The following is a 26,955-nucleotide window of genomic DNA, read 5'->3' on the forward strand; positions in this document are numbered from 1 at the left end:
TCAGTGGGTGCAGACGCTCTTGCTCTCCCTCTGTGTTCTCATCCAAACACTGCTTCTTTCATGACACCTGCACACTCAGTACAACAACAGTCTGGAGAAGTCATTATTTTATTCCAAATAAAATCTTATTTAGTTCATTTGAAACAGCATTTCTAATTCCATCAGCACTCTTTGCAAAATGTAATAAAACTTCATTTTTTTCCCTCCATTACTTAAAAAAAGTTCCCTCAAGGCTTTTTTTTTATTTATTTTTTTACAGCTCTGTGGTTTGAGATAATGATATATCAACACATGGGCCAGCCTCCTCAAACAACTTTGGTTTTGGTATACGAACAAAAAAAACTCACTATGAACATTTAAGAATCTTTAATTCACACTAGTAATAAAATTGCATTACATTTCATAAAATAAATGTTCCAGTTTATATATACAGAGAAAACAGACTGTACATACCCTCCAAGGAAACGTTCCCGAAAGGGGAAAAGAATAAACAAACCCAAAACAAACGTCACAAAAACATACAAGCAATACAGTGCTCAGCTAAGCAGGCACAACTGTACATCAAAACTTGTAACTGCTCAGTGTTGGGGTGGGAAGGGGAGGGGCAAAAAGTAGTACATTTACAATAGAGTCCTTATGGACTGATAAAGGGCTATTTAAAAAGTATTGCAGGCAAGCAGACAGACGCTCCTCTTTCCAAGTGCAGCCGAACATCCATGGCATCATGTGTAAGTACGGCGGGCCGAGGGTCCTGGTCGCTGCCACTGGGCCCGGCTATTGAACCTGCGTCTCAAAGCTGCCGTTCAGCTGGCCCTCCTCATAGTCCATCTGACACAGAATCATGTTGTTCTTCAGGAAAAACTTGTCCCCCACACAAAACCTGCCAGCCAGGAAAACACAAAGGCAAAGCATTAATATAAATGAGGACAACATGGGGAGACAAAGGAGATTAGTAGTATGACAGTTATTTGTGTTGACAGGCTGATAATGATAGCATTGCTCTAGGAGAAGAACGTGGTTGATTGAGATCAGCTGTTAAAGGCGATGGCCATTGCTGCTCTCTGGGCTTTGATTGTATCAGTTTGGCGACGTCGCTTGTTTGTAAATGCCATTGTTCCTTGTGTGATTCAAAGGCCCCTCTGATGGTCACTGAAGGTGTGGCTTCAAATACAATTAGATTTTTTTTAAACTTTCATTTCAAAGCATGCGACTGACAGCCAATGAAAGCAGTCCCTCCCAGGCTTGGAAAACAAGAAAAGCACCACACAGGAAACCCTGCCACAGGGCGAGCTTACCATACACCAGTTTGGGTGCCAACTTGTATGAATTTGTGTCACTAGATTTCAAGTCATTTGAAGAAAAAACGCACACCCAAGTAGGCCTTGATTTTTATTTAACCTTTATTTAGCTAGGCAAGCCAGTTAAGAACAAACTCTTTTACAATGACGGCCTACCGGGAAACAGTGGGTTAACTGCCTTGTTCAGGGGCATCCTTTTAAATGGTGGTGCTTATGTACTGTACGACACACAGCTTCATAGACAGAATTAGTGAAGATAACAGCTGTACTGATGGCAGGGCTGCTTATCAGGCTGGGCCACAGTAATGTGTTGGGCAGGCTGAGGGCTGGCAGAGGGGCAATGGCTGTGGTATCAGTGAGCCAGTAAAGCCTGGCCCCATGAGTGGCTGCAACCAGCATTCCCATACCCCAGCCAGATGCTCACCATGGTTACTCACTCATCCCTGTGGAAGGTTAATGTGCTTGTGCTGTATGGATGGAGAGGGTCACAATGCCCCATGTTTAGCAGAGTATTCTCTGTGCTGCACTGTTATGGGATTGTTGCATTGTGAGGAGAGTATGTATGGATGTAATAGTGTAGAGCTCAGAGGTGAGGAGCGGTCAGGACCTAGGACAGAGTGAGCAAGGCTTTTGCCCATGTGGGTCACTAAGGTGTCTAGTTAACATTCCTGGACTGAATAGCATACAGTATTAATAGAAAATAAAATAAACAATTTTGTCTGTTTAATTCCACTCCCCTGTAGTGTGGTACCCAAACTAGTGAGGCATCTTCCTGTAGATTGGCCTCTTGGAGGTCTATTGCTGTGGCTTAAAGTGAACCTTTCAACTAAAGCATTGTGAGTGTGGAGTGTGATCAGCCTTGGCATTGGTCTGGCAGCTGTACCACTTTTGATACATGAGCAAATTTTGTTCCCCTCGAGTTCATAATCCCAGTTGTTTCTAGTCACAAAACAAACTAATGGCAGGGTCAACATAGAACATAATTAACAGTGTTGCTAATGAAATGCAGTACGTGTGTGCTTTCAAAATGGGAAGACAGACAAAAAAAAATCTGGATTTACACAGACAGTCAGAGTTAGGTTTCTGACCCCAAAACAGATCTGTTGCACCTCAAGAGGCAGGTTTTTTTGTTAAATGGCTAACTAGTTTGATGGCCATTTCAGAACAGCATTACATATTTGAAAAAGGCAATCTCATGACACAGTTGTGAGCTCTAGCTCTCCTTACCTCTGGTTGCAAAGCTGACAGGCAAAACAGTCCAAATGGTAAACATTATCTCTGGCTCTCATCACCATTTCAAAGGCTGGGATCAGTTTACTGCAGGCAGCGCAGTTCCCTGTTGTACCAAAGAGCCTGGAAGAGAGAGAGAATACAGAGAGATTAACGTACCTTCCTTAGCCTTCATGCAACAGAGGAGCGAACAAAAAGTAAAAGCCAAGAAAAAAAAGAACGAACAGTGAAAAAGACAAATCTGAAAACATCTCATGTAATACACAAATCTCTTGGCACACACTTGATATTTTTTGTTAATGAGGGCTACAAACCTAGATGTTAATTCTTTGCTAATGATCTAATTAAAATGGTCACATGGTTCTAATCCCCTTCTTCAAAGCCTTTCTCCTAGCACATAGCAAAAGCAATGAAAACAGGTCTGAGGCAACCAATTGAACTGTTGAAAGTTTTCTTATTTTAAAACCAAAGTACCTAATAAGACTTGCTCCAACCAAAGCCAGCTGGATTTTACACAAGAGGCTAAATTCTATAATGTAGTCAAACATTCAAAAGATTCCTGTTGCAAGGATACTGCCTTGATCCCCCTCTGTTTCATTCAGAGACTGCCTGGGAGAATGGCGGAGAGACCTTGGAGAGGTAACTAGATGTTCAGCAGTACACTGAACAGACGCACAACTCACATTTCACTGCTGTTTGTTTAAGCTTATTAGATAGGAGGCAAACGATGAAGGTCACAAGCAGAGCAAGAGGCACTGGTGTAGATCTTTCTCCTCAAAGCAAAGCCAAGGCAACTCCACTCCGGAGCCTGCAGCCCCTAGTCACATTTTCCAAGCGCCTGCCCTTATGTTTAATTTAAAAGATTTTTGAATCAGATAGACTTGTACATTCTGCAGGCAGGAAAAGGGGACAGCGCCACAGCTTTGTGAGAGGGGATCAGGCAGGCGACAGCAGATTGCCACTCTGACAGTATGTTAAACACTTTCCCAAAGTTGTGGGCTCAGAGTCAGACGGAGAGAATAGTCAAGTTGGTATCCCCTCTCCATATTAGTCTCTGTCGGTTGCTCTCCCCTTGTCACAGAAAACATATCCCTCCAGCAGACCCAGGGTCTAATTAGAGCACACTGCCCCAGAGGAGAGGACTGCTGCTTTAGACTAGGAGAAAGAGAGCGAGACAGAGCTGTTTGGTTCTAATAGATACGAAGTGTTGAACAAAGTCATTGTTAGAACTGGTTACTGTTCCAGTAAAGTGTGTTGATATAGACCTCTGGAACGCTGAGCTTTCCATGCCACCCGGACAAAGTGCTGCTGCTCAAATCCACTTGGTAAAATGATTGTTGTCAGGCTTTTAAATTTATTAATGTTATATTAGTGATTTCTTTCCTCTTTAAAAAAAAAAAAAAATGAAGGACCCAGTCTTCTGTATTGATTATGTTATTATCAGCATCTGCATCAGTTCTAGCTCAAACTAAACCAGGCTGTTATCTCTGGTCTGACTTAGACCTAGTCTGTCCTGTGTGTGTGCTGACCTGCTACTTGACTGGCCCTGTGAATATGGATGCTTTATTAGGTGCAGTATTGTATGCTTCCCAGGGGACATGTCAGTGATGTAAAGCCATCATGTAGGTTGTGTTTCAGTGTTATGGCAGTGTGGGCCCTGGGCTCTGTGGTTGATATAGGGACAGCAGCACACTGAGTAATAGACCGAGACACTGTGCTGACCATTTAGTGGGAGGGCACTGTGGAATAGGGACTACAGAGACCAGCATGCATAACACTAGGGAGAGCTGGTTGGGAATGAGGATCACAACACCTTAATGGCGATTCACCATAAAGTTGAGATTTGAGTTCTTTTAAGAATGATTACAAATCATAAGACTATTTTCTTCTGAATTCCCACATATTGTAATGGCATACTGTGCTGTGTGACTGGTACAATCATAGTGCAGTAGCTCATGATGCAGTTACATTTTGTCTGTTAGGATTAAGAAAAGTCAATATCCTCACAACTGGTATACTAATTATTTCGACATATATACAATTTTTTTGTCCCATTGAAGTGGAGAATAAATGCTGCGGAAAATTTGAGGGTAGACTACATTGCCCCTCACTACAGCCAATCCTAGTTTGTTAAGAAGTCATTTTTTGGGCAGGGTTTGAAGCACAGAAAGGGCCCAGTTTAAAAGTGGTTAATTTAAGTGGATAAGAGGGTTACAAATACTCATTTGAAAAGGTCACAAACTGAGACATTATATAGCTTCAAAATCCATCCCATTGTAAGATAAAGTGAAACCAGCCATTACCATGGTGAGGCCGTTTAGTGGGACTTTCCAGTGACTTTTCCTTAAGGACTTTCATAGTTGTGAAATGAACTGTCACAGCATATCTATTCAATCCATACTGTCTACAGTAACATAGCATAGTGTGCTTGTAGAATTGAAATGTTAACTGAAATTTTAAACATGATCTTGAACAGAATGCCATAAAAAAAATGATTGTGCATTAACAAAAAGGCAGATGTAGCACGCTGTGAACTGTTCACTGCCAAGATTGAGAAAAATATATACACACTGCAGCGTTTTGAGAGAAAACTAAATAGTTTATAAATGGAAGTCATTTTCCTCCACTGATATTGGCTGGTTGAAACCAAATGAACTGCCATTAAAGTTAAAGAGCCTCTCCTCCATTGTTCCACTCCTTCAGTTGTGTGATTTAGCGTGGATCTGGAGAGAGCGGTGTGCTTTCTTTAGCTGTTTGAACTTGCTGCTTCGCTAACTTCAGACTCTCCCCCTGCATGCCGGCATCTTCTGCAGGTCTTCTGTTTCATTGAGATTGGACTTGATCTCTTCAAGTCTTCTACTCTGTTCTAAGCTCAGATTCACCCGCTCCATTTACAGTTTGTCCGATTTCATAGAAAGGAGAGCTACTGTATTAATTCACGTAAGGCGTGTTTTGACCTTCCTCAACAGTTGTGTCTTTGAAGGTGTAAAGCTTGCTATAATATATATTTCAAAATGTTGCCAGAAAATGTTTTGTACTTTATTTGAGGAAAGAAGTAACTGTCTTATTATAGTTTTTATTTAATTTGTTATCGCCAGTGGGTGGCAGAGACGCTTGACATACATTAATACATCCACAGATAATAAAATGTTTTAATTACAGTTTAATATCTACTTCCATTGCAGTGCCGTTGGTACTGCATAACTTAATGTCCATTAGCTTGAAAAAAAGTGCTTTTAAAATTTCAATTAAAAGCTCTCTACTTCGATAAGTAGATGACTGATAGTCTGTTCCCCCTAAAATATTCGTCAGTTAGACGATAAAACGATGTCAGGCTTGGGGTTCGGGCGATCAAAAGCACGACTGGCTTGTCAACCTTCTTTGGAGAGGTCGCCAGATCCTGAGTCCTAGACAAAAATGAAACACCTAATTAATCTATTGTTTTCCGTGATAATGAAAGTGTGGTAAAACTGCTATTAAACCAACCCAGTCTTTTACAGAGGGAATAGATTGTCAAGTGAATTCAGAAACTTCTGATCTGAGGTTTTAGAAGACGCTGCTGGCAGGCCAGGCTGGGGAGAGTGGGGGGAAGGGGGGCGTGCACAAGATGTTACCGGTGCTCCTGAGCTCCTGAAGGACGAACACAGACGGAGCTCCTATCATAATTAATGTGCGCATGGCAGGGCTCCAAACCCAGGGAAATAAAGTGTGTTTGATCCACCCTGGCTGCATGTCCCTAATGAACTGCAGCTCCATACAGGAGGATTCCACTTCATTAATGGAGGTGAGGGGAAGCGTTCCTCTCTCTGTGCAGGACGGGGGCTCTGTGAGGGGATTACAAGGCCGTATGGAGCCTGCGTCACCTACTTTAAAACTATAAGCTCTAAAACTGTCTCTTCCCTCGCTGCTGAGAAAGGGAATGTTTTTAATTTGTTCCATAATAGAATTCATCTCAAACATCTCCAGCCATTAAGTTGCATGCATTTGTCTCAGGCTGAAGAGCAGATGAGTGGGCTGGATTTCATTAGGCCATCGGGGTCCAGGCATAAACACAGAAAGCCCATCTCTCCCTTGCTTCCTCCCTCATTCTAGCCCCCTCTGCCCCTCATTTCCTTCTCTCCCTCACCTGGTCTTGCTTTGAGTTTGCTTTCTGCAGAGCTGCCTGTCAGGCCAGTTAGCCCCTTCTGGCCTGTGCCATAGGAACACATTTTCATCAGGGAGCTGATGTCCACGATAAGGCCTTCATAATGGGAGGAGAAATCAATCAGATAGAGGGAGAAGCCAGCCCTTTTAAGGGATCATATTTAACCATATCAAAAGTGCCACTCTTGGCTTAATAATTTTTGCCTTCTCTTGTCATTTGCTCATTTTATTATGACCTCATCTGCACCATCTGCCCCTTCCGGGGGCAGCAGCAGTTTAGTGAACCTCTCTCACTGCATCTTAACAGCATTAACTCTTGGTGGGAGCTGATGGATGGTAATGACTCCTCTCAACGCCCGGCCCCTAAGCCCCTCTCGGTTGGGACCTGCTGGTAGGGCAGAGTGGGAGAGGGAGGGGAAAGACAGGGAGAGGCCAGGGGCAGCAAGGTCTCTAGGCTGGCCCCCAGGGGATGGTCTCGGGGATAAATGGTAGGATCTCATTCGGAAGCCCCAGGGAATGTGACTTAACGCCCAGGAAATGATCATGTTTAATTTAGCAAGCAGATGGCAGAGTACAGGGGGAAAACATTGAGCCACAGACAGAGGTTGAAGCTAGCCTGCCTGGAGTCTTCCCAGAACAACATGACCCATCTCTACTGTTACTGAAACCAGGTCTGTACCACGAGGGGAGAGTGCTGTGTTTATGTAAACAAGCAACAAAATTGAAACAGAAAAAAAAAAAAAGAGCTAAAACAAACAAACATGGAACTGGAAACTTTCCGCTCTGCCTTCCCAAGGCTTCAGATCAGAGCCTGGGGAGAGTCAGCACATGAGCATAATGGGATTCAGGCTTAATTGACACACATCTAGTCAGCATCGATATCCTATAATGAGGAACAAACAGGCGCTTGATCTACTAAAACAGCCTGGGAGGAAATGTCTTCAAAAAAAAAAAAAAAAAAACACTGGTTCCCATACAAATGGACCCAAATTAGACAGTTCTAGTGAGCGGCAGGTTCATAGACATTCATGGTGGCGCTACACTAGCGGTAGTGAGAGCACTTTTTAATGACACAGCCCTAGGTGGGGCGCGGCCTTTCTGTTCTGTGAGGGGCGACTGACTGTGGCTTCTCTTACCTCAGGTAGTCCCTGCGACAGAGGATGAGGTTGGCTTTCGTGTAGAGGGTGGAGCCCACCTCCCCCAGGCGACAGTCGCAGCAGGCACATTTCAGACAGTCCTCGTGCCAGTATTTGTCCAGGGCCTTGAGCAGGTAGCGGTCTTTAATCTTGCGATTGCAGCCAGCGCACCCCTTCTGTTTCCCTTTGGGCTGGACGGAGAGCATCGGCACACCTGTAGCGATAAGGAGACAAACGCCGCGGCGTGATTCACTGCCCAGGAACACCAGTGACTTTATGTTCTCTTTTTGATAAGGCTGCTGCTGCAGCGTCTGGAGGCAGCAGAGCCTCACGAGAAAGTGCACTGCCTCTCTGCTTCATATGCATTAACATGAACACTCTTCTGTTCAGATAGGCACACAGGTCACATTGGACTACATTCACTCCACTTGCTGCTCCCATGGAAACAGATGTTATATTACACCAGGTAAACCATATACAATGCAACAGGAACATGCAGGCAGGCCTAGTGTTTTTTGATGCTGTACTCGTAACAGAGTCATATTGCTTAGCGTGGTATTTACAGCATGCTGTATATTATGTTAGTCACCTACCATTTCATCAGCACTCATTGCTCTGAACTGTCCACAGCTGTAAAAGCTTCTCATGGGCTTTGTTTGGTATAGATTAACATTAACCTTTTAAAACGCCTCTGACCACATGAACGCTGCTCGCAGACCCCAGTGAGATATGTTATGGCCTAAGTGCCTCTCAGCGCGCACTCACACAGACACACACCACGCTCGCTCGCTGCATTACAGCCTTTCCTTCTTTTACACTTATCTGTAGTCATGTGTCAGCAACGAGCGAGCCTGAGTAACTAAACCCGCAAATTGCCCCGCTGTCACGCAGGTCCCCTTAAAGTGCGCCTTTTAGCCTCCTAAAGGACAAATAAAGTCCATTTAATAACTGCACTAAACACTAATAGTCTGTGTGGTTGACATTTGTGTTTGGACTAAAAGCCCCCCTCAGGCCACTACTGGTACAGAGGCAGTGGCAGGCGGCACCCCTCCATAGCACTAACAGGCCTGCCACAGCTGAAAGCACAGGACAACAGCTCTTAAGACTCTCTCACACACTGAGCTATTGATCGGTCTAATAGAACACACGACGGCCACCGCTCGCCTCTCTGCTTTCAAAACACATTTCTCTCAAAAACCGGACGCAGCCTGTGTCACAGGGAGGGAGGACGGCCATCGCTTTGTATGTGGGTGCCAATAAAACGGCAAATGCCCAATGGTTTAAAGACATGGTATGCTGGGAGGCTTTCTTTGAATTTCATAACTTCAGTACATTTTCTAGATGTTTTGTCTTTATCCTCAGGAGGTGTGATGTGTTGTTGAGGTGTTGTGTTCTAGTAAAGACAGTTGTTATTGACCTACAGTATATTTGTCTGAGAGAGATGGCAGTTACAGGAGAGTAGTGCTCTAATGTGTGTGTTGATGTCCTCTAGTTGTGTTTGGATGTCAGTGGTGTTGGGCAGCCACCCTGTAGTTTCACTGGAACCATAGTAGTTATTTCCATGATAAACAGAGCCTCTGCTGGTAGCTAGGCAGTGTATCACCCAATGCCCCTGATTCTCCTCTCTGAGCATGTCGTTTTTTCCCTGCACAAAAACCTCAGCACTTTGTCAAAGTACTTTGTTCGTCTGAATACCAAAGCACATGTTCCGGTCTCTCTTCCTCTCTGTCACACACACCCCTTATTGGATCCAGATTTGTTCAGCAATTTCTGACCATCAGTAATACTGTGAATGTAATATAATTAGCATCTCTCCTTTTAAAATAAGGGAAAGGGTGAGCTTGTTAGTTAAATTGATGGCTTTGGTTTGTATGTGAATAAGAGCTCTGGTGGTATTCAGCCTTCGCCCCATTTCTTTATCACAAGTGGAAAGAGGAGACTAATTGGTCCAGCGCTGGTGATGGGAACCATCAATTAGTGTTCTGCCTACCCTCCAGCTCCTTCACCTCCTCCCTCCCCAAAACGGGCCCCTAGAAGCTGGCGCATTAGGATCACAAAGCCCGCTATAAATACCAATGTTGAGTGTAAATGAAGCTAAAAAGCTTCAAATTGAAGCCACACTAGCTAAGGGTGGTCTGTTCTACCTGCATATCTCATGCCTTGTTAGAGGAACTCTGCACTTATGCCAACAGTGCTCGCCTGTCAGCCTTCCACAGAACTAAAAACAGTCTTAATGAGGAGAGAGAGAGTGCTGTGTGCGTGCGCGCGTGTGTGGTTTGTGCATGCGCACAGCAAAACAAAATGGGGTTTCCTCAATTCCCTCAGGGATCACACAAATCTTTCATTTGCCTTTTATGACAGCTAATTAGTTATTCTACTCAAAATCTTTGCTTTAAATAAGATAACTAATTATACACAAAAGGTCGTTCCCCACCTCCAGAGAACCACTCATAATTGGTTTAGACCACCGCCCCCCCACATACCATCTACCCACCCTGTTACATAACATGTGTGTTTTACATCAACTTTGCAAAGGAGGGGGTTTAACCCCTTCTATGGAATGACTGTACAGCACATCCCTGTTCCAGCCTCTTTGGAGCTCTCCCTATGTTGAGACATCCTAAACATCAGTGTGGCAATGTTCTATTCCCTAACCCAGACTTGAAACTGCAGTGAATCGGACACTCCTCCCCACCACCATGTACACAGTGCTCCCTCTATGGGCCTGAGAGTGCTGCCTGAACAGAGCAAAAGCCTCAGATACATTAGGAAGCCAGGATGCTACTGCACAGATTCTGCTGTCTCAGGGAAGAAACACGTGCTTGATGTCATCTACCAAAACAGCCTGTGGGAAATTGCCTCAGAAACTCCAGTAGTAGCTCCACTGCATGTAGCATTTCCTAAACAAAGAGTAGTGACAGAATAAATGAATGTATAAAACAAATGTCATGTCAATTTCCTTAATACCAGGAGAATAGTTTTTTGCACCAGTCACCACACTTAGTACCATGTGAAATCCCTGAGTGGAACAACGCCTTCCCAACCTGCTGCCTCTCAGAGAACAAAAAGTTACATTAGAAAAGGAAACGGCAGCAGCCGAAGAGGCAGCCTCCACTTAATCCAATCCATTTAACAGATACAAGTGCCACTGACCTTCCTGTGTCGTTTGGTGTCCCAAAAAACACCTTGCTAGACCATGACTCATATTCCAACAGGGAATGCATTTGTCTTTTAAAGAGGGAGCTCTCGCCTTGCCAAATATTTTCCCTGAGAAATAAATTAATTTGCCATTAATACTTGGTGTAAGGGCTGACAGTCTTTTTCCACCACTCTTCTTTCTTTAAAAGACCTTATCTGTTAACAATATGTACAGTTATGTTTTTTTCCTCTTCGTTGAAATGGTCAGACCATGTACTTTCCATTATAGAGATAGCATCCGATTTCTATGTAAGCCCATTTCAAGATCAGTTTTTACCGCTATCTATAAATAGAATCTATGTGGTAACCCTTTTGATGTACTTAACGTTTTAAAAGGAAAATAAGCTGTTCGGTGCACTCAAGGAAACGTTTTAAAGCATTGAAATGCAATTATCACATCTGCATGGCACATCCTCAGATTAGACAAGGAGTGAGGGAGAGAGAGAAAGGGGAGGATTTGCCCTCCGATCCCCTTTTCTCTTTCTCCTATCATACATCTGCTTGCATGCTAATCTGTTAAATAAGCACGTCTGAATAGAAGTGTGCTGCGTACCTTACAGAACAGCACTACCTGGTGGGTGGAGGACACTGGAATTAAATACATTTCATCAATTAGGTGGAGGGACACCTTGATGTGACGCAGGCTCCCTAGGTTCCTGCGGAGGGAAGGGGGTAGAATAGCATCACTCAGGCAGCGTCTGGTCTCTGGGGGAGGCTGGGCTGAGTGGACCTCATCTCTGGGGCCCGTATAATTACTGCTCCCAGCTCACTGCAGTAAATAAGAGACTGGTAACCACAATGACAAGACGCTGAGAGATGCCTCGAGAAATTACATGCTACATTACTAACAACTGCATTCAAGTGAAACAACGGTGTTCATCATCTCCTCTGTGACTCACTGACTCCTCCAGAAGACATCAGACAGACATTAAATCAGGCACTATGAATCTATACATGGATTCCCGTTTAAGCATTGCTCAATAAGGATATGATAGTTTCTAAAGCCTATCTAACAGATCAAATCCATATGGGAAAATTAACCATGCGCTCTTGGACAGTATTTCAATTCAGTCATTATAATCTAGTGTTTATTATTAGGCGTTTCTTTCTACTATGTTGAGTGGGCACAATGAAATCCTAGATTCTGGGTTGGTAAAAGCGATGTTCAGTCCTGTTGGTGTAGCCTAACCATTTGAGCTGCTTAACCAGTGGTGGCGTTGCTCAAGTAGAATTTCCAGTGAATATTGCAGTGGCTTGGAAGAGGCTGAAGCTGTAAACCCAGGGTTTTGTGTTCCCTCTCTCACTGTAAATGCTGTGGCCATGGCAATCCAGAATACAATGTTGTCCCAGACAGGGCCGAGGCAGCCCCCATAGAGGTTAATGGGGATCTCAGGCAGATGTCCTGCCATTGTCTGCATGAATCAGCCCCTTTCAATCAGCTCACATCATTACTGTAATTAAGCCTGTAGACACCAATTCTCCTCTATTGCCAAGACAAAACACAAGACATCTGGTCATAATATCAGCTGGAATATAGGCCAGCTGAAAGGAGACAAATGAGTGCATTCAAAATGATAAGCATAATCAAGACTTTGTAGAATTCATTTTACCCCCCGCAGTTGGAGCATATCGCTCCAAGACAGAATACACACATGCAGTAGTTCACAGGCCAATGCAGTCAATGACACATGGTTTTATATTCAACATGTTTTAGACTAGTCCTGTGGGTTCTGTCTGGGTGTGATCTCTTACAGTATACTACAGTATAGCCACATTTCCAGACGGTTGTGTTATGAATGCTTGGGTCTGTGAGAAGTGCTTGCTGGGCTTGCATGCTCCGATTATGACATAATTAACAGCCCCGGTAAGTGGGGTAGAGCAGGGCCTGGTGCCGATGAGGGGATTGTTCATTAACGAGATGCACTCTGGCAAACTTTGCAGCGGCTAATAAGCCCCGGTGAAACTGAGCCTAGCCGTCCCATGCATTGACCCTGGCTCTGCCCGGGATAAGGGAGAGTTTTGTCTCCTGAAATAATTGCTCTTTTCACAAGTTACAAGTGTCCTGACCCCCGTGGTCGGCAGCCACTTTCCCCACCATAATTACTCCTGATCCGCTCCAAATGAGGCGACCGCATTAGGGCTGCAATAACACTGGCCCGGCTTCAAGCGCGATGTGGGGAGTCTCAGTAGAGCGGCCTGGAACAGGGCTGCCTTTTCTCCAGGCCGCCGGTCATTTCCATCACGTCAGAGGTGCATTTCTTACACTTGAAGTCAGCATGGGCCCTTTTCTATGTAGGCAGGGATGCTTACAGCATGATTTGTTAGCTCCTGGTGGCCCCAACTCACTGTGGTTTGGCTGCAGAAACAATCCCAATTAACAGAACTTCATTAGGTTGTTTTTTCCACACTTTCACCCCCTATTATTTTAAATGTATTCACATGGGGTTAATTAAAAAAGAAATGTATTAGAGAGATATGCAACAGCTTTCTAATTATATTCATTACTGCTTATTTTGAGACGAGAAACCGGCAGGGTTTCCGAGTTATTACAGAAGCCAACTTGTTCCAACACTTGGTTGTTCACAAGCATGGTGAGATTACAGCTTTGGAAGGTGAGCTGTCGACAGCCCTCACACAAAAGAGAGCGAGAATAAAATAGAGAAACGCCCATCGCTCCTAACCCTCGTTATGCAGGGTTAGCTCCAAGAAATTCTGAAGAAGAAAGATCAGGAGAACAATCTGAGGCTTGGAGAGTGAGGTGTCTGACATTGTATCCAGCCAATCAACTGTTAGGCCGGGTCTGTTGAGGGCCTGCAGTGTCAGTTGTTTTTAGTGCTCAGTTAGCAGCAGGCTCGGAGAGCTAGCCTAACTCAACCTCTAGAAGCTACCTTGATAGGCAACCTCTTAAAAAGGTGGCAGGTAGACTAGTGGTTAAGAGTGTTGGACCAGTAACCGAAAGGTCGCTGGTTTGAATCCCCAAGCCGGCAAAATCTATCGTTCTGCCCTTGAGCAAGGCAGTTAATCAACATCCACGTCATCAGTGCCCGGGGATCAGTTGTTGGTTAAGGCAGCCCGCCCACACCTCTCTAATTCAGAGGGGTTAAATGCAGAAGACACATTATCCCCCATCTATCCCCCTATTAGCCTGCTGCTAAATCAACTTCTTTTAGCATGCTAACTCACCCTCTGTTAGGCTAGTTCTCTGAATCTGCTAACTCAATGTCCATTAACCTGTTAACTGAGCCTCTTTCAGGCTAGCTCTGAGCCATCTACCTCACCACAGTTCCATTAGGGCGACTGCCAGCAAGGCTGTCAATAACCCGGATGATGAATGCATCTTCATATGTGTGAATTCAATTCATTTTTTCACCGATTGCATTAGCATTTGAATAAGGCAATAAATCCATCTATTCTCCAACCAGATCTTTTCAGAGTTTGATAAAGGGGGACAATCGTATCTGCCACTTCATGATTCCTGGCAAAATGTAACCATTAGCACTGTCACAGATGCTTTCCGCCATCCGGCACGGAATAATGCCCAAACACATTTTTAGCCCACATTAAAAATGCATTCAGGAGGCATAAATGTAGCCTCTAAAGTTTGTGTCACTCCCAAGGTCAGGAAGTGATGTATGAAATCCCCACTCCCCTGCAATTACAGCACACTTATTATTTCAAAGGATATGCCAGGAGACAGGTGTGCCATTCAGAGTCCGCGGTGAGTCGGAAACGGAGGGAAAAAAGAACCCCACACTGGTGAGCCATGTGGGGCGTGTAATGTTGAATAATGAGAATACGCCACAGGGGGCAGTTGTTGTTTCGGGGAACGGGCCTCCAACGTCATTTAAGCAGCCCTCACTCCTACACCATGGCTCTGTCTCCTTATGGGGTCAATAATGCGCCAGGTTAGATGTACGGCAGGAGTGTAGGACCTCAAAGGCCCCGGGATTGTAAGGGGAACCAAGACAGGGTGGTCGCCATTCACAGTCCACACACTGATGGTAGGGTTTGCATTAGGCAGGGCCCTTGACCTACTGCGGTGGTGTGTTCGCAGGCTAAGAATGCTGTAGGAGTTATTGATATTAGCTTCTCCAGATGTCTTTATAATAGGCAATGTTGTTTCATCACAGTCGACGTCTTAGATGTGTTACGCCTGCCATTCTGGTCTTTATTCTTCAATGCCATTTTTAAAACCCTAGCACAACTCTAGAGTTAAATGAAATGGCTACTCCATTATTGGGTTGACTAGTCCAGGGGAATCTGTCACGTGTTGGTGTTACGGGGACAGAAAAACCTTGCCTGCAAGAGGGGATGGGTGTGTGCGCGAGCATGCTTGTGTGCATCCGTTATGTCTGTGCGTATGTGTGTGTACATGAATAGACGCAGGGGGTTATTATGTTCCACACTCAGTTACCAATTTCAACTAAAGCTGACCACAATAGTATGTGTGCATGGATCTCAGCTGCCACTCACGTCTAATGGATCAAACTGTGGTTGTGTAGGCAAACTCATTGTCAGCAATGATTAAATCCTCAACTTCAATACCCGCTGCCCAATCTCCACGCTTTCAGGAGGGGAAAATAAACCTGCAATCACAGCCTTTAATTAGTTATTCAACATTTGACTTATTGAAGGTCAACCAATCAGATATTGTTAGTTCTCAGCAAGCACTCTATGCTGTTTGCTATTTGTCTCTGTTGTGTTTTAAGTAGCATTGCCCTCCATTTCTGTGTAGACTGGTGTACTGTAGATTTTATGTCTCTGAAGTGCTTGACCTGAATACATTTGTGACATATTGTTTTGGCCAACAATAGTCACTTATAGGCTTTACATTTAAAATGATTAGTATCAGACTTTATTTGAGAGTACTTGGAAGTGAAAAAGCTTTAGTTGCCAGAACAGAAAATAAAAGGATATCTACCTTTAAGATCTGAAGTACTTCTGTTGGAAGTAGTTGTTCTTTAGCCTGTCCTCTACTAACTGCATGCCTCCTTATCCTTCAGAATTTACCTCAAATGTGAGGCAGCCAAAAGTGCTGCACATCTTTCATTATGAAAATGGTATCAGTACAGCAACACCTTTAAAAGGAGCACGTCTGAAGGGTTACCGTTTTCAGAAGCTAAAATGTCCCAAAACATTAAAGCACCTCCCTCATCAGAATGCCAAATTGAACTCACATCCTCAACTGAGAAGCAGTACCTGAGCCATAATTGAGTCACCACACACACACACACACACACAACCCAGGGTTCAATAATCCCTAGCAGCTTCCAAGAAAACTGAGATCTCCCTGGAAGAGAGAAATACAGTTGAGTTAATGAGTACCGCCAAAGGCATCCACCCCTACTGAGCAACACACACGCCAAGTAAACATGAACCAATACGTATCAGGGGACTATTTCAGGAGGGATTATACAAGGTCTTGCAGTTAATAGGCATAACGGCAGATCAATTTGTTTCAAAATGGAAACGTGCATAAGCACAAACAGACTGGTACAATTATGCCGCAGTATTCAATTCCCATAAATTATTCTTTACAGCGATCACTAGCTCATTTAAACATTCAACAAAACAGCATTCCTTTTGTATGTCTAAATATCTTTCAAATCCTATTTGACCTTTTTCACTGCATTGTGAACTAACAACCGGTTACTGTAAAGTCCAAGGAGAGAGAGGTTGTTGCAGTGACAATACAAGACAACATTTACCAGTAAATGTAACACACGAAACCAATGTACTGTGCAAGAGCAGTCCACCTCAGACAAGGCATCTCAGCCTTGCAGTGAGAAGTGAGTGATTCCTGCTATAACCTGACGAGTCGGGAGAATAGTATATACTTTTAAGACCAGAGAAAGTCAATTAAAAACCACCAATATGGAACTGTATAGCCTCTCTCAGTAGAGCATACACAGCATGTACTATTAGGCCCCTGCTGCAGGGCTACTTGAGACACCATCAAGGAGATTTCAAAGGACCACAATGTGAAGCAGAATAACACTACTTGTGTATGAATCAAAGGTCAGCAAGCATGTATGACTGGGGCATTACCTCTGTCTGAACACTGAGCGTGTCTGCATTACCTCGGTCTTAGAATTAACAATACTAGAATGGACATTAACCTTATGATTTTTTTATTTAACCAGGTAGGCCAGTTGAGAACAAGTTCATTTACAACTGCAACCTGGCTAAGATAGTGCAAAGCGATACCAACAGAGTTACACATGGGATAAACAAACATACCGTCAATAACACAATAGAAAAGTCTACATACAGTGTGTGCAAATGTAGTAAGAATGGGATAAAGGTCAAACATTTTGGTAAGGGAATTGGTCAACCATGGTTTGCCAGCACTGTGATAAGATTGTGTAAAATAATAAATTTATCTGCACTGTATGTTTGTTAGCAAGCCAGCCATACTGTTTTAGAGGAATGATTCCATACATTTCTCAAATTAAGTGCCATTATGCCAACATTCCATTCAAACAATGCAGGCAGTCAATCCACAGCCATACACTGGTTGAAATCAGTTGATGGGACTTAGACAAGATGTAAATGCAACAAGTACTGATACTGTATCATATAATAGCCTTCACAGCTATCCAAGAAAACTCAAATAGACATATGGTCTGTTTACATTTACACTTGTGTACAAAACATTAGGAACACCTGCTTTTTCCATGTCAGACTGACAAGGTGAATCCAGGTGAAAGTTATGATCCCTTATTGATGTTACTTGTTAAATCCACTTAAAAATCAGTGTAGATGAAGGGGAGGAGACAGGTTAAAGGAGGATTTTTAACACATGGATTGTGTATGTGTGCCATTCAGAGGGTGACTGGGCAAGCAAAGATTGAAGTGCCTTTGGTAGGTGCCAGGCGCACTGGTTTGAGTGTGTCAAGAACTGCAACGCTGCTGTTTTTTTTAAACGCGCAACAGTTTCCTGTGTGTATCAAGAATGTCCACCACACAGAGGATATCTAGCCAACTTCACACAACTGTGGGAAGCAATGAGTCATAGGCTAGCATCCCAGTGGAATGCTTTCACACCTTGTAGACTCCATGCCCTGACAAACTGAGGCTGTTCTGAGGGCAAAAGGACATGCAATGCAATACTAGGAAGGTGTTCCTAATGTTTTGTACACTGTATTAGAGGTTATTTATACAGAAATGTGTTATAAAACCAATATAAACTTCGTAATTATATGACAATAATTCCATTACACAACTTCTTATACTTTAATTTTCATGCATAAGTCAAATCTGGATTGTGCATCTACTGGTATTCTTTCCAATTAGACTGGTTTGGATTTCTCCCAGATCAATATGGCTGCCATTTTCACCCCATTTTGGAACTTGGGGTTTATGACATCGAGATCCTATTAAATTACTAGAAGGGCTATGTCTGAATGCTGAGCATGTCTGCATTCATCTCAAGACTCAAGGTGAGAAATAAAGGTTGTTTTGAGAGGTCATAAAAGTTGGTCTAAAATAATCATTCATCTAAAAAGGTTGTCTGTGTAACGTTGGAGTAGGTATCCTTGGAGCTTTAGAGAATTCCGTGTTTGCTGACATTGTTTTGCACCCCCCTCCACCACGCACTATTTTGAATAAAACAGGTGGATGTTGTGAAGTGCGGGTTGAGAAGAATTTCTAACAGCAACAGAAACAGACATCGTCACTCTTTCTTACATGATGCATAGGGAAAATGAATCTTAGTTGTAAGAAGTTGTAATATAACGTGAGAGCATGTGGCCTCTGGATATGATAAATGGATGCTCGAAGAGCTCAGGAGTGCATCATTGAGTTAGTGTGCCTCTCTATTGAGAGCAGCCATTTGCACCAGAGGAAGGTGGGTGCACTAGGATCTTGCTTACACATGTCTCAGTCCCCATTCAGCCCTTTGAGCTCCACTGAAATTATGAGAAAGGACATGCATCTTCTGCAGTCACTGATGTGAAACACAATTCTGATAGGGATCTGGTTTGGGGTGGGATAGATCATTGGTCTGGTGAGAAGTGTGTATGCAAGATCATAGTAGATCACACTGAATCAAGCACTCACTGTTTAATAATGGTGAAATTAAATTTACTGACATCAAATTCAGTATGTTGGAAGTTAATATTGTTGTTGAAGTGTTGCATATTGAACAGATAGAGAACAGTTATGACAGTATAGCAGTGTATGCATAGAGGGCACAAGTAGTGAGTGAGAGGTGTGAATGTGTGGTGTGCTTTCCATGCCTACATCACGTTGGAGTTCATACATTGTAATTGAGTTATAACTGTTGTATGAATGATATCCCTTTGTAAACTGTACATGGCCTGTTTGTCCATATGAGCCATTGCATAACATGTCTTCATTAGTGATAATAACGAATCATTCAGGTTTACAATAGTAGCATAGCAAGACATTTGACCAAGCAAGGTTTACCAGACAGTTGTCCACTGATACGTCAGTGATATCCCCACTGGACTGGGAAGGTATTCAAGTGAAAGAGGAGAGATGTGTTCCAATAAGGAAGCAGGTGGCATGATAAACCATCTTAATAACTAGATGTGACCACACAATATGAAATGTTGAAATAAACTTGTAACACTGTTTAGAGCCCAGGGCAAAGGATACAGGTGCAATTTCAATATTTGAAATTGGCAAGTTTAATTTAGAGTAAGAACAAGCCAATAAGCTGAAAAAGTAGCAAATACAAGAGAGAAAATTACATTCCTGAGGAGAAAAAGTGAAACGACTTAAGAAATGTATGAAAGTAATCTCCAACTGGAAATTAGAAATCAAACCGCAGAAAGGGAATAACAGAAAATAACTGTCCACATTCTAAATCAATATGACATAGCTACAAGACAGAATTACCATGGTAACTCCGGTAAAGAATGAAGCCATTCTTATTTCAAAATAAAAAAAAATCGGAGCCTGAAGCCCAAGTTTTATTACAGTAGCCGACAGATCACGTCTCTGTATTCATTTGAAAAACATTGCTTTATGAATGTACACATTTCATTGGACAGGCTGCTCACGGGGTCGTAAATTAAAGTGCAAAGGTAACCAAGAATTTATCATCAGGTTTTAGGATTGGAGGTTCTCTTCAGCCCAGGTTCTTAGAAAGCCCAGTGGTGCGAATGATCAGCCAAAGACATGTCTACAATGAAGACCCAATTATTTCTGCTGCAGCTGATAGTTCCTAATACCTTGAAGGAAAGAAAATGGCTGAATTGCTTTTTTCCACTAGAATTAGAAGTCAATTGGAAACTTTATATTAGAGGGCAAAAATAAAATGTTCACCTGGAATATTTGGGGAAGGTGGTGCCATTCATTTCTAGAGACATACATATGAAGTAATTTCAGGATGTGGTGCTTCCACACTACACATCTTCAGAATACCAGAAGTACTATATTTTCAGACTGGGTTAATCTGTCAATACAGTTTTATGGGGAGGTGGTATAGTTAGCTAGGAACAGAATATCTGAGGTGGACAGAAAGCCTAGTTGATATTCATGACCCACCTGGTATAGCACTACATGTTAGTGATACGAGCAGGTGGTTCGAGTCCACCATCACTGTTTTCACATTTAATGTCAACACACACAGCTCATACATGGGGAAATGGTAAAGACCTTTAAACCAATCAATTCCATTACAACTCCAAGTAACCGTTATTACACTGGAGCTGGATGTCAATGTGAAGTTGAGCCTTGTAGTAGGTCAAACATGAATGTAAAATGTGTGAGTGTTTAAAAATAGGTGGAGAGGGAATTGATTTGTATCCTACTTTCTCAAAAGAGATTTGAAAAGTGGGAAACAAGATTAGCTTCTCTAGAAGAGAGAGAGCTGTCTGGTTATTTCCCTAGATCGTTGTGAGGCATCAGTCCTCCTAGAGACTTCACACATATTCACAAGTTCAGCACTGTTAAAGCCAAAGTGTTTCAATTACACTCAGGCTGTCACAGACTCAACATCTCCTTTTTTCCCTAAGACAAAATGCCATCATGAGAATAAGTTTCCAACTTATGTGATTCAAGGCAGAAAACAAGATCTTAAAGCTGCATGGTGGTCTTATCACATTACTGTAGGCTAATATATGCAGCATTTAAGAAGTATGCTGAACTGCCAAGTAGCCCACACACACACAGTAGCCTAAATGGCTGTATGCTCTGAGCCAATGGATCACTAACAGCCTGCTCTAGCTATTGGAAAGCACAGATCCAAGCAGCTCTCTCTCTCCCCATCCCTGCCAAAATGCCAGCGCACTTTGTCGGCCCCAGCAAGCAAAGGGTGAAGCTTTTAGGCAATGAGCAGCAGGTGATCTCAGCTTTTCTGCAAGTCCTAATGCTCCTAAAAGCCACTCTCCCTGGTTCTGTAATTGGGCATCAGTAGTTAATGTAGTATTGACTGCATTACATGCTCCTGTGCATCCTTTCCCACTAATGCCATTTGCATCACCTTGTACATTTACCATATTGCTTAGCCAATAGTTGTTAAAAGCATCTGAATCATGAATCATATTGGAAACTTTTAGTAAGACAGACATCAAAAGGAGACAATTTACAGTTGAGTTAATCTGGGTACATTAGCACAACATGGATTCAGCTAGACAGACCAATTTATGTTTCTACTGCAATCCCTTTATTGGTTTTTAGATGGGTAAGTGAAAGGATGCTCGGCTAAGAGATATGAAATATCAATTTTCAAACATAAATAATGGGTCACAATTGCAAGCCATTACTTTAGGGGGGTCTCTGGCTAAAACCAAATGTGTGATGACAGTATTCTCTGAGATATGACAAGAATAGCCTATTTTAGGTCCTAGAACGCTGTGAGAGAAGGTATTAAGTAGCCTACCTATTAAGAATACAGACCTCATCATAGATCAGCTACACAAGTGATAGAAAAAAACTACTTTGGATAGCACTTATACACAAACTGATAACAGAAGTTAAGTGATCCAGTTTCACAACAGTTTCTTCCAAGTTTGAGGTTTTTGGTTAGCTTTATCTTTTTGTATGCATTGTATGAAATATGCTACTAAATATCAACTTACACACAAAATAGGACACCAAGAGAAACAGGTTTGCTCTAAAGTACAAATGTATGGGATTACGTGTTCATTAACCTACATAGCCTATTTCAAAATAGACAGGTATTGCATTAGGAAAGGAAACTGCCATCCCTATTGCATGGTGCTATCCAAAATTTGCAATCAAGTTAAAAGCACTCGAATTGCATCTCCCATCCTGTGCTGATGTCAAAGAGCTGCTTCGGTAACTTCAGAGGATGCGAGGAGCACTTTAGGCAGAGGGAAAGTGGTACCATGTTTTACAGCCGAGTTGTGTTGCTAAGGTTGCAATGCCCATCATGTGAACAGTCATCACATAAAGCTCCAAATTGCAGAAGACATGTAGTCTTTCAGAAAAATAGGCGTATGTGTATGTATGGGAGTGCTGAGAACTTAATGGATATTGAAGTAAAATAGCAAGGTTCTTCACGACAAAAAAAAACACGTAAATAATTACCACCGGTTATCCAAATAAGTCTACTAGACGTGTCTTTCGTAGACAGGGAATGTGGGTTAACATATATCCTGAGGTAGGCTGGGTTATCTACCTAGTACAAAAACAAACACTGTTCCAATGTGACATCCAGATGAAATACCCATCGTCGGGGGTGTTACTCACTCTCTTCCTTGTCCAACACCATCGTCCTGAGGAACGAGGAGTCCGGCTCCAGACGATCCGTTCTCGGCTCCAGCGGGCTTCACTAGTCGGTGTGCGCAATGCTTCTCTTAGAAATGAGCTTTGAAACAGCGACCGAATCGTCCTTATGTGTTCAGCAAGCTGAAAATTCACGAACGCTTGGCTTGTATCTGCGTTAGTAACGGAAACCTTTGTAACATGAACGCGGGTTTGAATGTTATTCTAGGCAATTGATAATATAATGTATCGTGAAAGAAAGTGTCCGCGCTCAGTTTACTCTTACTAAACACAGAAAATTGCCTCTCCGGACTAAACTGCAATTTACACCCGTAAAACAATGTTGGTTGGTCTTCGTAAATTCCATACGCAAACAAAGAATGGAAAGCAGTAAAATCTCCTGAATCTAACTGTACTCGTATCAAACGCTTAGACTAGACGACAGAGCCCTCCGCGCTGTGAAATTCTCTCCCCGTTCTCATTTGCTCCGAAACTGTAACTATATTCAAGAAATCCAATTCCAGACCTGACAACTGCTAAAAGCATACTCACACTGCCTTTCTCTCCAATTTATGTGCTGCGCCCGCTCCTGCTACGGAATAAGTGCACGCAGTTCCCAGAGACCCTCAGATTCCCCTGTTAATTAAATCAATTCATTATGCTCAGATCTGATTAGCAGCCCTTCCCCCCTCTTTGAATCAATTATTCAATACACAAACATAATTGCTTGTGCCAGAGGTGTCTAAGTATTAGCTTATTTAACTCCAAGGACACTAATTACCCCTAGGGCAAGGGAACTTTTCTCATTAATTCTGACAAAACACAAAAGCACAGCTAAGGGAAAGTGTGCATGCGTGTGTCCCGGTGTGTGTGTTGTGCGCGCTCGGGTGTGAGTGGGCTGTCTGTGAGTGCGTGTGCATGCGTCAGTGTGTGTGAGTGAGGGTGCCAGCGTGCGTGTGCCTGTGTATGTCCGTGCTTGCGTGCGCGTGTTTGTGAGTGTGTTTGAGAGAACAGGAAAGAGCAAGACAGACGGAGACAAACATACAGTTTTACTATGCAAGATTTTAAATTTTGCGCACTACACGTGCATATTATTTTTGCTTCCCCTCTCCATTATTTTCAGGATAACTTCTTGTATTTATCTGGATATTTCTGGGAATATAACGGCGTGATTAGTGTGTGGTCCAGACCCACTTATCATACATAGATAAACAGTCATTTTATAAGAGACAGCACAACAGATGGGCTGCGTTTTGATTAGTGGGTAGATAGGAGGTTCAGTTTCGAATCTGCTAATTTAATTGTTGGCTGTTATTGCCAAAAAGAAAGTGTTGCTACTGCTTAATGGTGGAACCTTAAATAGCAGTACTTTCACTTGCATTGCGGAGACTGGTAACCAATTAAGGGGGCGATCCAACCAAGATTAGTCATTTAGAGTGGAGTATGCTAAAACAATACTGAATTGTCAGCAGGCTTTATCTGCCTGCGGTTTATTCTCAGTCTGCCTTTACTTTTTGTTTCATTACAATGTAATTCATTATGATGGGAAATTATATATATAAGCTATTATATTGCTTGACCCCCTTCAATATCTGATCTGATTTGGGAAGCCTACAGTACCTTATATCCTTATAGGTGAAATAGGAGTGATCTACAGTGAAAATGACATGGTAAAGCACGTTGAATGTGATAACGTAGTGGATGGCTTGTGGTGTGTACCTTTATGGAAGCCCATAGCTATATTTAAATTACATTGTGTGGAAATGATCCTGTAATGTGTGTGTTTGAGATGGATTGTGTTTCATCAACTTCACTCACATAATCATGTATTACAGATATTACATGGCTCTTGTGAATTCTACAGTGGTTTCCTCCACAGAGCGCTAGATTGTAGTGAACACAGGGAGATATTGCATTGCCCCTGAAATCAATGGCCTGATCCCTCTCTCACTGGCTCCCTGGTTGACATGCTTGACTTTTCATCTTCACAGTCATATAGATTGATGACTTATGACCGAGAATGTATGTTTGCTGACCTCTAGCAAAAGTGAATGACACATAATTAATCCAATCACACAAAAAAGGGAACGAAAAAGGAAAAACATGGTTCACTGTCATCAGCGTTGGACTTCAAATAACCATTTGACATTTGAATGTGGAAACACTTCACTATAAAAAGAACATTCAGAAAGATGGAGAAAGAAGAATGTTATTAGTCTGTATGTGTGTGTCACAGAGAGAGATGAAGAGACTGGAATGATACAACTATTTACCACGTCACAGTAACTGTACATGTGTTTCCATGTTAACATATTAGTACTGCGTAATGACACGGTGTTGTGGTCAGGCTACTGCTGAAATGATTCCCACTGACTGACCATGGTGGATTGGTTTATTCAGATCCCCATTAGCTTTTTTGCTGCAGCAGCAACTATTCTTCCTGGGGTCCACACAAAAACAAAACATGACAAGTAACAAAACTCTGATACACTGATAGACAAAGAGGCTGCTGCTGAGACCATAGTGCATCCCAAATGGCACACTATACTTTAGTTTATTTCGTAAATAGTTTCTTAATTCTATTTTCTTAAAACTGCATTATTGTTTAAGGGCTTGTAAGTAAGCATTTCACGGTTGTATTCGGCGCATGTAACAAATTTGATTTGATTTGATATCCCCTATATGTGCTATTTTGACCAGAAAACTAGTGCACTATGTAGGGAATGGGGTGCCATTTGGGACACAGACCATATGTGACTGGCAGGTAGGTTCAGCTCCCACTTTGGCATTAATCAGTAGATGGAGGCATGAAGGACATGTCAGGCACAGGCCCATACGCCACAGCTCTCCCCTGATTAAGCTCTCCTATGAATGACTTGCATTTGTGCTATGACACAGATCATGTTTCCCCATGTAATAATGGTCACCTGGCGATGGAGCACTCTATTGTTTCCTCTGTTCCAGGAGGCTACAGGGGTGGCTACGGTGCAGACTCTTCCTACTCCAGCGCCAACAGCAGGGTCAGTGATGGCTGGGAACAAGCCCCTGAGTGGCTCGCTTCTCAGATACAGAGTTAATTAAAATTCATTTCTGAATGTGCATTAGCCGGGCCCCATCTATTTACCGGCAGCTCACATGCAGCCACTACAAAACATTGCTCTGTAATTAACCTCACCTAATCAGATAGAGGAGCAGTGTTGTGTTCCCATTCGTCCTCAGGCACATCGCCATTGGATGGAGGTTTCAGAGAGAGGATGAGCCATTCTCTAGTTCAGAATGGCTAAGCAGATTAAAACCTCATATCAAACATGGTATTTAGTTTGGCCTCAATGGAGAGTGCTCTCCTTTTATGTGTGATGGGGTAAGGCTTCAGGGGTGTGGTTTTAAAGGCCCGGCCCTTGATTTGAAATTGTCTAGGTGGGATGAACAATTTTGAATCAAAACACTTCCAGCGCATCCGGAATGTGTTTTTCTCTTGTTCAGTAAAGCAGTAAAGAGGTTAGCTACATCATGTTTAAGATTGGGAGAAGATTGTGAAACCTACTGTAGGCCTACCTCATTTTAGATCATCGTCATCCTTCTGCTCTCATCATCTCCGTATGGATTGGTTACTGATATGTTGCTGAGGTTGTATGCTCGATCAACTCATAGAAAGACACTTGAGGTATAAAATACAAAAGTCATATGCAGTAAATAGATCCCCTTGTCCCTGGGGCCTCCAGGGGAAGGCTGGGTTTAGTTACTCCAGCAGGTGTTAGTGAACGAGGTGTTTTGGTGAGATGTTGAACTGATTTGTTCACTGCCATTGTATGTTGCAGTTGCTATACTTTGTCATGTTTGAGAAATGCACGTCATTCAAATAAACCTTTTAACAGAACCATAATAACCCACATTTGTTTTGGTCTCTGAAGAGAGTTAAGGTGCAGCTCCTCCTAGTGGCTGAACATTGTATATTGTCACTTGATTCTTACACACAAACTGTGTAAGAAACTGATGTTTTGAATTCACTCTGCAGTTTCCTGAGAACACTTAAAGCCACATTCCACTTTGTCCTGGGAGCTCTAAAGCTGGGAGAAGATGTTCAGGGAAGGAATTCACACAGTATGGGCACATTGAGTGGTAACATGACTCTCACACTGACAGTGCCAGCAGTAATACACAGTGAGTAAAAACCTCTGTACACCTACTCATTTAGAATTTAGGAACCAATCTAAAATAGATGAGGTGTCATTTGAGGAGTGGGGGTAGGG

The 26,955-nt window shown here is 42.8% G+C and overlaps 1 protein-coding gene across 3 annotated transcripts; it reads right to left on the bottom strand.

Moving 5' to 3' along the window:
- Positions 1-351: 351 nt before the first annotated feature.
- Positions 352-23,560, bottom strand: lmo1 (LIM domain only 1). 3 transcript variants are annotated; one of them, XM_042321161.1, is made up of 4 exons: positions 23,258-23,539; positions 7,808-8,021; positions 2,526-2,651; positions 352-880 (listed from the first exon to the last, which is right to left on the bottom strand). In XM_042321161.1, exons 2-4 carry the CDS (start codon positions 8,011-8,013, stop codon positions 775-777), a joined length of 438 nt encoding a protein of 145 aa, XP_042177095.1. In that variant the 5' UTR covers positions 8,014-8,021; positions 23,258-23,539; the 3' UTR covers positions 352-774. The 3 variants fall into 3 exon arrangements, with proteins under 3 accessions (XP_042177095.1, XP_042177094.1, XP_042177096.1); XM_042321160.1 differs by having other exon boundaries at positions 22,691-23,537; XM_042321162.1 differs by lacking the exons at positions 352-880; positions 2,526-2,651 and adding an exon at positions 5,721-5,935 and having other exon boundaries at positions 22,691-23,560.
- Positions 23,561-26,955: the final 3,395 nt, after the last annotated feature.

The sequence above is a fragment of the Oncorhynchus tshawytscha genome, linkage group LG04, assembly GCF_018296145.1.
Source record: "Oncorhynchus tshawytscha isolate Ot180627B linkage group LG04, Otsh_v2.0, whole genome shotgun sequence".
Taxonomy (NCBI): Eukaryota; Metazoa; Chordata; class Actinopteri; order Salmoniformes; family Salmonidae; genus Oncorhynchus; species Oncorhynchus tshawytscha.

Coding starts and splice junctions, on each gene's coding strand:
- lmo1 (XM_042321160.1), bottom strand. CDS start 22,712: ATGGTGTTGGACAAGGAAGAGA. Junction 8,022..22,690: donor GGTGTTGGACAAGGAAGAGA/GTGAGTAACACC, acceptor TTATCGCTACAG/GTGTGCCGATGCTCTCCGTC. Junction 2,652..7,807: donor TGTCGCAGGGACTACCTGAG/GTAAGAGAAGCC, acceptor TCTCTCTTCCAG/GCTCTTTGGTACAACAGGGA.